Raw genomic sequence first — 13,704 nt, 5'->3', positions numbered from 1 at the left:
GAACCCAGCAGCCATGTAAAAAGCCAAGTATGGTGTCACATTCCTGTAATCCCAGTGCTAGACAGGTCAAGACAAGCAGATCCTGGGAGCCCACTGGCTAGCTGGCCTAGTGTAATCAGTGGGAAACCCTAGCTCTAAAACTAAGATGAAAAGCAACCAAAGAGGACACCCTAACATAGACATCTGACCTGCACACACAGACACCCACAGATGAATGAAACAACACACATACACCAACATAGGATCTCTATGTTGCCAAGAGCCACAGACCTGCTCCTCCCTTCCCACCTATGTCGCAGAAAGTTGGGCAGAACTCTCCAGAGTGTATTTTTCTAAGAGAGGTGGCTAGCCCCAGTCCCTGGGCTCTTATAATCACAGAGCAGAAGAGACCAAGCAGGTGACGGCTGGGAGTGGTTGCCATAGGCTGTGCTGCAGGCAGTGCCACACACCTGACTGCTGCTCTCTACGGCCGCCTTCTCCATCCCCTGTGTCCTCCAGGAAGCATCATCAGCCCTTCTGAGGACAAACTGTAAAGGGTCTGCGTCATGATGGAGAGGAGCGAGAGACTGTATCTGACTGATGCTCTGTGTGCCTTTCTGTCCCTGGAGAGGTCTTGGAATGGGGCAGTTGCCTAACTAAGCACTGTGTCCTCAGCTCCACAGGAGGCAGGGTGTTCACAGAGAGGAGGAAAGGCATGGCACCCCAGCACGGGCCCAGCATAGCCTTCATGCCTAGAAGTAAGAGTCAGTTTCCCAGGCCTGCTTGGCTTTCCTGCCCCTCCTCTGGAGGACAGTACCTTTCGTGGCCAGGCTTTGCAAAAGCCATCCCTCAGAAAGGACTTTGTAGTCACCCTGAGGCTGAATACAGGTGGATGAGAAGGTGGGCCCAGTCATTAAAGTTTCCAAAGCCTGTCTGGACTGATAGAGGGCTGGACAGGGTCAGATTTACCAGAACTCCTTTCAAGAAGCATTCTGTAAGTGACTCACGAGATTCGTTGTTAAAATTCCTTAAGTGGGTATGGTGGAGGTGTGGCTGAGTAGGGTTGAGAAGCAAGACACACACACACACACACACACACACACCTGGAGGGGCTCAGTAACCACTCCCCAGGAGAGTGGAGATATGTAAGTCTGGGCAGATCCCACGTCTCAGCCACAGAACACACCTCCAAAGCTACCTTAGCAACCAGAGTCTCCTCCACTTGCCCATGCACCCCCGACAGCCGCTCCTCTAATAGCACACTCAGTGCTGGTGTGACATTGTGTCTAGACTGTTGCCTGCCCAGGATGTCCATGCATTGGGGTGAGTCAGGGACTGGAACCACTCAGGGTCAGTCAACTAAGCTGTGCAGGGCTCAGAGCCTCTCTGAAATACAGCATGTCTTTAAGAGCCTGAGCCAGAGAGTCTCCAAGGCAGGCGTTGAGTGGCCAACACTCTCCAGAGCCAGAACATCCTGGAGTCAAATCACAAAGAACTCTTCCCCCCAGAGGAGAGGAACAAAGCCTATGGAACAGTAACATGGGTGCTGGCTGTGGGTGTCCTGGGGATCTGTCCCAATGAAGGGGAAGTGGCCTACATTCTAACTGCAGCCAGCAAAGATCAATAGGGTTACAGCAGCCTATCTATAGTCATGGTGATGGAGGTTTGTGACGATGGGGACCAGCTCTAGTGCCACCTGGGATAAGATTGGGGGAACAGTGTATTCCATTTAGTGTTTGTTGAATGAGCACCTGGTACATACTTTGTGCTATACCATGACTGTATATGTTCCCCCATTTAATGCTCACAGCAACCCTTAAGGGAGGAACTACTGATGGAGTCATCAAAGCACGGGGCCATAAGGGGGCACACCCACAGTTACACTGGCCATAAGCAACAGTGTGTGACTCAGACTCTCCCCTTAAAACAAGGCACCTTGCAAAAAGTCTAGGCTGTTGCAGTTCTCTGACCCACCCTCACTCCCTTGCCAGTTTGCTGGAAAATGGCTGTCCTCTTCTGAAAGAGGCCGTCAGTACCACTTCCATGTGGTTACTGCCCCCTCTGCAAGCCAGGGGCACATGTCTCAGTAGCTCGAACATATCAAATAACAACAAGGCCCACAGGTTGGCAAGCTACAAGGCCCCTCTTGTTTCCTCTTCCCTGAGAGCAGGCAGAGCTACCAACCCGGCAGCTTTTGCAGCCTCCACCCTAAATACCAAATGGCCAGCATTTACAGTAAGAAAAGACACCTGAATGATTCACGACAAGCAAATGAGTGTGCCTTGTGACGGGCATCTGAATATCAAAGGAGAAGGCCTTTGTCCAGCTCCCACCTCATCTACTCCCCTGGTCCAGAGGTGTACTGGTCCCAGTTCAACTTTACTTGCCATATTCAATCTCCCTGATATTCCAGAAGGCCAGCCCCAGGCCTCTGCAATCCAAAGCAGTTCCACCTGGCTCTGGCAAGCATCAAACTACTGTGTTCTACCATAAACATAATCATAATCATAATAATAACATAATCAATGTCTACTTTGGGCTAGTGTTAACAGTGGCGAGCTGCCTCTGGATACAGCCTATCCAACAGCAGAGGCGGGAGTTAAACCTTGCCATTGGCAAACCAAAGAGGGGAGCTGAAAATTGATGAGCCATGCTCAATTTGGCTGTGGCTCCTCCTGCGAGCAATGCCAAACCCATTCCACAGACCCATAGAAAAACCTGAGAAGAGACATCCAGACACAGACCTTTGGCCAAGCCCCACTGCCCAGGCCCAGGGGCTAAGCTCAGATCCAAGGCTTAAACGCTAGGCTAGCAGAGGGGAAAAGGTGAAAGAAAGCCAGGGCAGCAACCGCTGGCAGAGTCCTTACCTTCCTCTCTGTAGGCGGTGCGGCCAGCTGTTGCTGCTTGGCGATGTTCTCCGACAGGCACCAGCACACTCTCTTCTTCTGCTCCTGCGAGTGTGCCTCCAAAGTGAATAAGCACTCTGCCTTCTGACGTCAGGGAGAATAGAGAAAGGAATGGGTGGTCAGGGCTGCTCCCTGACTCAAGGGGCTCCAAGGCCCAAGCCCATCCCCTAGGCTCCAGAGGGCGAGGCTGCAGTAGGGACGAGAGCATCGGCTAAGAACAACAAATGCACACCAGTCCCTGGTGACATTGAGGTAGTCAGAGGAGCAGGGAAGTAAGGCCATCTGGGAGCCAAGAGGCCACCGTTTGGGTAGGGAAGGGAGGCAGTGGCTCTCTACACAGTAGAAGCCTGTGGAGAGCTATAGGACAGAGGGTGAGGTCACCCTTGGAGCAAGCAGCACCAGGCAGCTGCTGAGGATCACGTGAGGAAGCCAAAGGACCAAGCCCTTGGGCTGGCACTCCCTGTGGATACAGGACTCTCCCTCCAGACCATGGAGCCCCCATCTCTATCACAGCCCCCTCTTCAGATCACAGGCCAAAGTTAGCTGAGTCCGATGGACATAGGGATGGACCTAGAGTCCCTTGCCAAAGTTTAGTACGGGCAGTCACCGACCTCCCTACAGCCCTAACACTAAGACCTGAGCTGGGTCTCTCATTAGCTGCTGTGCAATATTAGTCTGGTTGTCATTTGAATCTTGCTGATGACAAACACATAGAGGGCCCTCTTCATCTGGGCCTAGCACAGTGGGGAGGCTTAGTGAGCTCTGGCAGCCTGGGAAGGCCTCCGTGATGATAATAGGCTCAAGGAAGCTTTGATACTGCACCAGGCAGTCAGCCCTGAAATAGTCAGGACATTCATGGGGCAGGATGGGGCAGGTCCAAGAGCACAGGTCTTCAGAGGCCTATTGTCCCCCTCCCCAATCCCCACCAGGGATTGGACTCAGAAGATGGCAAGTTCTTCTTCACCCCGCTGGTGAGAATACTCAGCTAGGGAGCTAAAAGCATAAGCTGGGTGTATATCGGCCCCGTCTCTCCATTTTGCAGACCTGGTTTTAATGCCAGCTTTGCCACTTCCTAGCTGCCAACCCCTAGAAAGCCAGAAGCTTTCTATAAAAGAGTGGCACTGTGTCCACCCTGGAGCTATAAAGCAATCAGGACTGCCACAGGCCTCAGAGCACAGTAGTACTGTTACAAGCCTCAGCACACAGTAGTACTGTTATTTCTCAGCATCCAACTCTCAGAGCCGCCGCCCTTCAGGGCAAGTCACCTCCCTTGCTATGTCCCCAGAGTGCTTGCCCTCCTCTCATGCTGCAAAATAACAGAAGCTTTCTTCCTAAAAGCACGAGGGAGAGGGGGCTGGGAGGATGAGCAGTGGCAAGCCCACGGCATCCACTTAAAAGGCAAGTCCCTCCACTCCTACCTGCTACTGGGCAAACAGAGCCTCCAGATTCCCCAGGGGTAATCCCAGCGAGCAGTGGGCCCTCTGCTCCCTGTATTCTGTCTTCCCCTGGGGGTGGAGACTGAGAAGGTTCTTTCCAGCTTGGAAATGTCATTGCTTTATAAACACAGCCCAGCCCGAGCCTCCCGGTCCTGCTCTTGCCTCGCCGCGTGGGCTTCTGAACATCCTCCACCGAACTGATCAACTTTTAATCTATCCTGTCATCTGTGAGCTCGTTTTGATCTAGGAGACTTCACAAAGAAGCAACGAGAGCATGGATTCTTCATTCTTAGTACTGTGGAGCTGGGGATCAAACTCAAGTTCGTGTGCGTGATAGGCGAGCGAGCGCTCTACTCCCGGCTCTTCATTTTTTTAAAAGGAGATTTATTTATTTATTTCATGTATGAGTATACTATCACTGATATACCAGAAGAGAACATCAGATCCCATTACAGATGGTTGTGAGCCACCGAGTGGTTGCTGGGAATTGAACTCACGACCTCTGGAAGAATACCTAGTGCTCTTAACCGCTAAGCCATCTCTCCAGCCACCCTCCCCCAGCCTTCTTTTGGGGGGTGGGGGGACAGGATCTCTTGATCCTTTAGCTCAGGCTGGCCTGGAACTCACTGTGCAGTCCAGGTTGCCCAGGAACATGTGATCTTCCTCCTACCTCTGGACTATAGACACGCACTTCCATGCCTAGTTGGGGTGTGGATTGGTATGCCCCTTTGTGGAAGGGGAAAAGCAAGGTTCAGAGTGGCCAAGTACTTCTCTGAGTCTGCAGCCAATGAAGCAGAAAGAAACACTGAGCCAGAAGGAGCTACCCACTGCGATTTCATCTCCGAGCTCTGGGAGATGTCGTCTCCTGGTGAGGCTTCTACACCCCTTTGCTCTATCTCACAGCTTGGAGGCCAAAGGAGTGCCATGCCATCGGAAGGAACTGTTTGTAGGTCAGGGGGCTCTCTAGTGGTGATGGTCACGAACACCTTTTCGTATAACTGTTTACTGCTTCAACATGGCAATACTCTCCCTACAAAGGCGGAAGAAAGCCTCTTGGAACAGCCAGCCTCCCTATGCCTAGTCCTGAGCTGACCTCCATAGCACCAAGTTTGTTACCAGCCATACCTTGGTATTCCTTCCAACAGCCTTACAAGGGAGCTTCCATGGTCATTCTATTTTTCTGATACCCTCAAAAACCACTTCCCAGGAAGGGCCTGAAGCTTTCCCCTGAGCCACCAGGCCATTTGTAATGATTACATAGAATTCATACGGCAGCCAGCAACTAAGCCCAGAGCCACCCCCCTCCCCCACTGGAATCTCCTTTGAAGAGTGGTGTTCCAGGATCAGGGCTGGGTGACCTCACTGTCAGTTTCAGTGGCAAAGGGCAAGACTGCACCTGACAGCTTGAAACTAAAACCGGCCATACAATGGTCGAGAACCTAGAAGCCTCCCTTGGCACCCAGGACCTAACCCCGGGTGGGGCTCTGTCTTAGATGGACGAACATTTTTGGAAGGAGCCTGAGTTTCCCAGACTGGCTTAGCCAAGGGAGAGAGAGCCAGCTCCCTGAAGAGAGGCTAAATCCCTACCTGTCCAAATCTGTCCAAACTGTGAGTCCTCATTGCCTGCCCAGCTGGCCCCACATGTGAACCATCTGTCATAATTCCGTGTGTGCTCCAAATGACCCAGTTAGTCAGTTCCAGTTCTAACGCGGCATCTAACATGGCATCAATAGCAGACTCCAGGGTCAAGGCTATAAGCCATCCTAAAAGGACCTTTATGCTGTCCCTTCAAAGGCACTGGCTTCTGACCGTGGAGTACTCAACCATGCTCAGACTTCTTGGTTGCATAAACCTGAGCCCACAGCACTAGGTGAGGGAGCCGATACTTGACCGTGACCTCAAATCCAACCAGACTCAAAGCTCCGCTTAGCCTCTTTAAAACCTAACCTCCTTGCTCCTGGATTAAGTTTATCTTTGTAAAAACCCAAACAGCTTCAGCAATAGCGGGAGCCTGTTCATTTGCTGTGACAAGCATATTCCATCTCGTTCTCTCCCTATGAACTGAGGAGGCAGGAAGGCAGGGAGGTGGAAAGACCTTGCTGCCACCATTTTTCCTATGAGATCACTAAGACTCTGAGAGGTCAGATCTAAAGGAGACCCTGACTGAGGCCAGAACCTGTGATCTCATCAGGTCTGTATAACCATGTAGCTATGTTACTTGGGAAGTGAGAGTGTTCTCTGGCTGTCCTTTTAAAAGACAAGTGAATCATTGTGAAACCTCTAATGGAGGGTAAGTGAACGTGAAAAGCCCTTCTTCCTGCTCTAATCTAATGACTGAGCATGCTCAGTGAGCTGCCACTCACTGAGCATGCTCAGAGCTGGGCTCAGAGCTAAGTGTTTTAGATGCATTGTCTTATTGAAGCTCACTCCAACCCTTCAAGTAAGACCTTAATGCCTATGTCAGGAGTATATCACCGGCCCCTGATCCCTCAAGGAATGGCAAAGCCAAGATGCAAATCCACACCCTCCTCATTACCCAAACCAGCCTCTTCAGTGAATGCAGTCAGCCCCACGTTACAAGAGAGAAAGAATGGCTCCCAAACAATGTGTTCCGTGCTCTGAAGCCAGCTGTGGGCTGCATCGATCCCAGATTTGCAAGGACTGAGGGACACCTGTCCTTGGGATTAAGACTGCTTTAGAGCAAACCAGAAATTGTGGTGGTTCACACCTTTAATCCCAGTACTCTAAGCAGAAACCAGCCTGGTCTACAGAGTGAATTCTAAGACAGCCAGGGCTACACAGAGAAATCCTTTCTTGAAAAAACAAACAGAAAAGACTGCTTAGGGTGATCCTACACAGGACCAACCTCCTGCCCTGCCCCCAGGACAGTTGTGGCTTTCTGAATGCCGGGGGGGTGGGGGGAACCCTCTCTAAACCTTAAATCCTCCCCAGATTTCTTCTTGGGGTGCCACTTGAATACCAGGCAATGAAGAATAAACTACTCAGTGGAGATTCAAAGATTTGGTTGGAATCTCCTTGGGGCCCAGCACCACTTGTGTCAAGGTGTCTAGAAGGCTCAGGTCTAGGAACAAGTGAGTTGTGTGGTCTTCCCTGAACCATGGGCTTGCCCTTCCTTAGGAGCAGCTCATTAAGGTGAGAGGCTTCCAGCTGCACTCTCCTGCTCTCTCGAGGTTGGATCACCTGGCGCTTTCCGGCAATTCAAGGCCTTGGATCAATAGCCCTTTGCCAGTTTTTAGAGGACTAGAAAGAAGGTCTCAGGCTCAATGGGCAGAAGGGCTTTTCTCCAGGAAAGCAGAACACCAGCCTGGCAGGAAGCTCTCTTGCTGTTGGAGAGCTTGGAGCCCCATTTTAGAAGTTGATGGAGTATATGGGAAGCTAGAGGGGCTCGGGGGCCCAGCCCTGTCCCCACAACTCCCTTCTATACTTTACTCATTTGGCTCTGTGGACTCAAACACCCTCTAATGCTGAAGGGAGTTTACCAGCCCCCCTGTGCCCAGGCTGGGTTGTGGGTGACATGGGGCGGGGTGGGGGGGCATCCACTGCCCCTACACATAGGTCTCCTTTCAAGCACCTGAGTCCCCAGTTCTGCTATGACACCTTCTACTGCCTCTTGGCAAACCCTCAGCGTACCCCCCTACAGTGAAGTTCTCAGCACACACTCTTGTCCTTGGTGTCTGTTCAAAGGTGTAGACCTCTTATCTTAGCCAGGAACTGAAGGAATGTTTTTAAATCCCAAAGGACACAGACTCCTTCTCAGAAAGGTATATCCCTCTCAGCCAGCCCTTTAGGTCATTCCCCCATCCATATAGACAGGCTCCCAGGTCGGCTGGCAAGACAGAAGACAGCAAAGGGCAGGGGTGGGCCTTGCTTGGAGAGATGCCACGTGTCAGCAGAGCAAGGCTGGGGATAAAAAAAAGTACACTGGAATCTGGAAAGAGTTCGGATGACTCTGTGGCTCTCAAATTCTTCATCACCGAGGACCTTTCTGGTTAAAAGCCCTGGTTTACCTACCAAACCACATCTAGCAAAAAGCTGTTTGCTTGGTTTTGCTCCTGAAAGGTACAGCCTGCCTAAGAGGTCACCAAGTGTATCAGTCACTCTCCTGGGCATCACTCTGAGCCAAACACAGATGCATGGTGCTTGCTTTAGCCTGCATTGTCTGGCCCAGGTGAACGAACAATTACCTTGGGCCTTTGAAACACTGACAAGCCTTAGTAGGAGGGGGTGGTGGGTGGTACTTCCTGGAAAAAAGAGGATGAAAGAGGCAGGCGTGGGAGCTGGACAATCTCCAGGAGGAAGGCTACTAAATAAATAAACAGGGTAGTGTGCAGCTGCCAGGCCACGCCCTCAGGACACTTACAGGTGCAGGGACACTGGAGGTACCAGGCAGGGTATCTCAGGGGCCATCCCGAAAACCATCTGTTCAGCTGTCCTCTCACACAGATGTAAGAGCAGGGTCAGCTGTGTTCTACAGAGCAAGAAACTGCCCTGACTTTTGTCTTAGGTCACTGCAAGAGTATATGGAGGCCAACCCTCAAGCCTGGTGTCCTGAGTACCAGGTCACACTTTACTCTGCTCCAATTCAGAGAGAGGGACTCACCTCTGCCAGGTACAGCACACAGAATTTCAAGTCTTCTGAAGAGCCTTTGATAAGAACAGAAAAGGAGATTCACATTAGGATCGGCAACAGAGTCAAAGCATCGCTGGACACAGCTAGCTCTCTCGCCCAGGAGGTTGTGTGTGGTGCCTCCCGGAACAAGAGGGAGGAGAGGGTAGGCGTCGGAGCGGCTCACTAACTCCAGGTGATATACAGTTGAAAGGCTTTTGCCTGCAGGTCAGCCTGACCCAAGGAATGCTGGAACGTCATCCCCGGAAAGGAGAACCTCTGATGGCTAATGGTCAAATGCAGGAAGCTGTCTGCATCCCAGAAGGCCTCCTCTTCCCCCAGCATCCTTGCATTGGAAGGCGCAGAGGCAGCACACTCTGGGTTTTCTCTTAAACAATCTACTGCCTTTGCCATTTTGAAATTCAACAGGAAGCCATTTGATTCTTGAGGGGGCCTCATTCATCACTAAAGGAAGTGCGGATCAAGGAGGGAGGCTCTTCAATCCCATCTCCATGCATCCTAGGAGAGACATCCTTCCAATGTGGTGACACTCTACAAGGGTTTCACCCCTGATCCGGGTTTGCATACTCAACCAGTTACAACTGGAACAAACAGGGAGGGACAGTGGGCTGTTCCCTGGCCTTCTTGGGAAGAGTCTTACTGAGAGAGAACTCCAGATGGGAAGGAAGACAACGCTGGGAGGCGGGTCCAGCATGGCCAAAGGCATGGAGATGGAGATGCGCCAAGGAGCACAGAAAAGTGCAAGCACCCCACCAGGACACCTGCCCTGCTCACTTCAGCTTCCCCTCAGGACTTGGCCACACTCTCCATGAAGCACTCATCTGGACACAGGCCTGGGAGGGTAGGAAATTCCCTGCACTTCCAGCTGTTGGCCTTACCATGCAAGGTGTCACTTTTGAGGAAAGCAACTATCCAACACATGTGACAGCAAGCACTTGAAGTGTCAGGGACCCTGGAGTACCACAGTGATTTGAGCCAGTCAGCTCAAGGGCTGAGGGCAGCCCCGTGGGAGATACTTCCTTCTGTATTCACTCTTGACAACAGGCTGGGAGGCGGGGCTCCCAGCATCCTTGGCTCCTGGCTCACGTGAGAACGCAGGACCCAGGGATGAAATCATTCAGCCAGGCAGTCACGGGGAACTGTAGCCCAGCTCTACAGCCCACACTCCACCTCTGCACAGCATGCCTCTTAAACGCCACACTCCAGTAGGACCCCCTTCAAAACACACTTAAGGCAAAGGAGCTATCAAATCAAACAGGGTCTGTCCCAAAGAGGTTTTAGCTATAAGGTAAAAACACAGACTATATACATCAAGCTGAGCTCTAAACACATAGGGAGTAGAGACCAGGTGAAGTCAGGTCTCCTCAAGCAAGGGAGTGGACACTTCCCAAAGTGCAGGAGCCACCAGGCAGAGTCAGAACAATATGTTCCATAATAGATGGGAGTCCACTCGGGACTAGGACTAAGTCTTCTCCCCACCTGGCAATGGGCTGATGGGGGAGAACGTCCTGCCTCAGATGTCTGTGGGGTTTAAGAAAATGGATGCCAACATCTCTGAGGATTCCTTGTATTGCTGAGATGGAGATGAGGGGAAGAGTTTATTTTGCTTAAGAAAACATACAGAGGGGGCTGGTGAGATGGTTCAGTGGGTAAGAGCACCGACTGCTCTTCCAAAGATACTGAGTTCAAATCCCAGCAACCACATGGTGGCTCACAACCACCCATAATGAGATCTGATACCCTCTTCTGGTGCGTTTGAAGACAGCTACAGTGAACTTATACTAATAAATAAATCTTTGGCCGGAGCAAGTGGGGTTGGCTAGAGCAAGCAGAGGTCCTATGTCCAATTCCCAACAATCACATGAAGGATCACAACCATCTGTACAACTAAAGTGTGTACTCATATACATAAAATAAATAAATCTTAAAAAAAAAAAAAAAGAAAGAAAGAAAGAAAAAAAAAACATAAGGAGGGGTTGGAGAGATGGCTCAGCAGTTCAGAGCACTGGCTGCTCTTCCAGAGGACCTGGGTTCAATTCCCAACACCCACACGGCAGCTCGCAACTGTCTGTAACTCTAGTTCCAGAGGATCCAACACCCTCACACAGACATACCAATGCATGTAGAATACCAAGGCACATAAAACAAAAATAATTTTTAAAGAAGAGAAAAAGAAAGCATACTGAAATATTTCCTAGCAGACCCTCATCTAAGGGAGAGTCACTGCAATCCACCTAAGAAAGTAATAGAAAAACCCAGGTTTGGGGAGCAGGTAGTATGGGGAACGGAGGCTTTAAAAGTACGGAGCAGGACTGAGAGATGGGAGACTTGGGGAGATGGGAGCTGAGGTTGGGGAAACACACTGTCAGACAGTTCTTGTGTCAGGAAGCCATTGACGAATGACAAGCTCTCTGTGCTTTGACACCTCCCCCCTCCAACCTTGCTGGATTGCTGCAAACTCTCCCTGGCATCTGTTCCCCATCACAGCCTTGTGTTGGCAGCAGTGTGACAGCATCATGGAAGGGGAGCCGTGCTCAGCATGATTCGGAGCCTCATAGAAGAACGACAAACTGGGGCAGCTGAGGGACCCAGGGAGGACTGCCTGGAGCCGAGGGTCCTAGGGAGGACTGCCTGGAGCTGAGGGTACTAGGGAGGACTGCCTGTAGCTCTGGAGAAGACTGCAGAGAGAAGCTCTGTCCTGCTGGAAGAGAGGGACACTGAGGCGGAACATGTGTGAGTTTGCCTTGAACCATGCTAACTGCCTCTGCCATTTTGGAACTCATCCAGAGGTGGCCTTTGCATCCCACCATGTAATGCACAGACCATGCAGAAGGCTTCCTAACCATGGGCTAGGTGGAGCCCAGAGAAGGCTTCCTGGCCTGTGCCTGCCGGTCAATCATTTACCCAAGAGCACACCTTTCTCTGCTTTGAAATTCAGCAAACCTTCTTTACTAGTGGGGGCAGGCCAAAAGAGCTCTTGTCTCTGTTCTCCACATACAAAGGCAGGGCGGGGGACGGACAACAAAGTACATGACCAGGAAGAGGCAGGGCTGAGATTTGAACTCAGGAAGGATGCTACCCCCAAAGCCAGGATTCCAGATCCTCTATTATGATACTTCTGCCTGCCACGGGCTTCCTGTGATTCCACGTGGCTAGGAGTTCCAGAGTGGACAGGCCTCTTCCACAGTCCTCCCTGCAGTGGCCAGCACTGAGGCAGACGTGGAGGACAGCTCAGAAAACGTCAAGCGAGCATTTCAGCAGCTGGGACCAAAGCAGCTGAGTTTCCAAGCTGGGATCCTGGTTCCCCCAATGTGCCTGGAGAGCCCATGAGTCAGATAGACATTTCCAGGTCATGCCTAAGAACAGGCAAGGCCAGAAAGACACACTGTGGGCGTGATGCTGGCCGCCTGGGAGGCAGAAACACAAAGAGTAGTAGAAGCGGCAGACAGCCGTGACAGGAAGAGACCACAATGGGTCCCCGCTGACCGGAGATGTCCCAATTGTTAGCACCAGCTCTCTGCCTGTTCCCATCACATCGCCACTCAGTCCCGATGAACACTGGGAAAAGCTGGCAGGAGGAGGCACCACAGGAGTGACCACCAGCCTGAGCTCTAGAGGAGGAGACACCCCAGCTCCCAGGCTAAGGCAACACTCGGGTCTCCTTTTAGTTCTTCATGGTCTACAAAAACAAGCACCCAACAGTCACCTGATACATGCCATGCTCCCTACAGAGTTCTGGGAATATGGGTGACTAGCAGAGGTTGACCCTAGCAAACAAGTCACAAGGGAGTCCTTGGTCCCAGGGAGAAGGTGGATTCTGCCCTGCCAGGGAGCATAACTTGCCAGCCCCAGTCTATCCAGAAGGCTGGATGCTTTCTTTGTTTAATACCTTTATGGTCCCCTAAATCGATCTCTGCATACATATTGACTTGGAAGTGGGAAGAAACCTATGAGCCTCATGCCAGGGTTAATTAGAGACCCTTCTGCCACCAGACACTCCAGCTAATTCCCTAATGCATCTCTTAATAGCCTCACTTGCTGCAGTAGTGCGCATATGGGAGAGGCCAGGAAACAACGGCCCCAGTTTCAAAACACTGGGTCCTACAGCTGACTCCTCTGGCTGCTACAGAAGGGGCACTGGAGTTTGGTAGAACATGGAACCTATCTCAGGAAAGCAGGGGTGGCAGGGTGGGGGTGGGGATGGGGGACAGTACAAAGGCTCCATGGTGCCTGGAAAGAAGTCTAAGCCCTGAGCCACGTGCCTTGAGGGCTCCTGTCAACTAGCCATTTCCTTCCATCTCAGCAGCTCCAGGATTCCCGGTGGCCACTGTCAAACCCACTTACGGCTGTGGTCTACCAAGGGAATCCAGCACAGGGACATATCCTCCACGCCAACCAACCTCATAGGCTCTCATGTCCATGATGACCGTGCCTGTGCAGCGCTGCCTGGGTCACCCACCCTTAGCTCTTATGTGGCTATCCCATTATCAACAGGCAGACATGGTCTCAACCCCAGGAAGCCAGATCTGCACACAGCTTAGGCTCTTGGGAGATCCTCTGCACCTAACCTGAATATCACTAACTGGTAGAAGAGAGAGTAGAGTGTTAAATCCAGGCTCTGGGACAGCCTATTCAGCCCTCAGCCTCTATATCCCAATCTGGAAGCAGGGTAATATGAAGACTGGCTATGAATACTTCTCCCAGGAGCCCTGACGGTTCCCTGGGGGGGGGGGGG

The 13,704-nt window shown here is 51.6% G+C and overlaps 1 protein-coding gene across 7 annotated transcripts in view; it reads right to left on the bottom strand.

The window, feature by feature from the left end:
- Positions 1-13,704, bottom strand: part of Rgs3 (regulator of G protein signaling 3) — a 138,990-nt gene that overhangs the window by 47,801 nt on the left and 77,485 nt on the right. For all 7 annotated transcript variants that reach the window (XM_029476128.1, XM_021159585.2, XM_029476129.1 and 4 more), the window contains 2 exons: positions 8,943-8,986; positions 2,847-2,969 (listed from right to left, as the gene is read on the bottom strand). In XM_029476128.1, coding sequence (XP_029331988.1) covers positions 2,847-2,969; positions 8,943-8,986 — 167 coding nt within the window. The remainder of the gene's footprint in view (positions 1-2,846; positions 2,970-8,942; positions 8,987-13,704) is intronic.

The sequence above is a fragment of the Mus caroli genome, chromosome 4, assembly GCF_900094665.2.
Source record: "Mus caroli chromosome 4, CAROLI_EIJ_v1.1, whole genome shotgun sequence".
In the NCBI taxonomy this organism is placed as follows: domain Eukaryota; kingdom Metazoa; phylum Chordata; class Mammalia; order Rodentia; family Muridae; genus Mus; species Mus caroli.
Note: the sequence above shows the minus strand (reverse complement) of the source record. Positions and strands in the feature narration are given on the sequence as shown.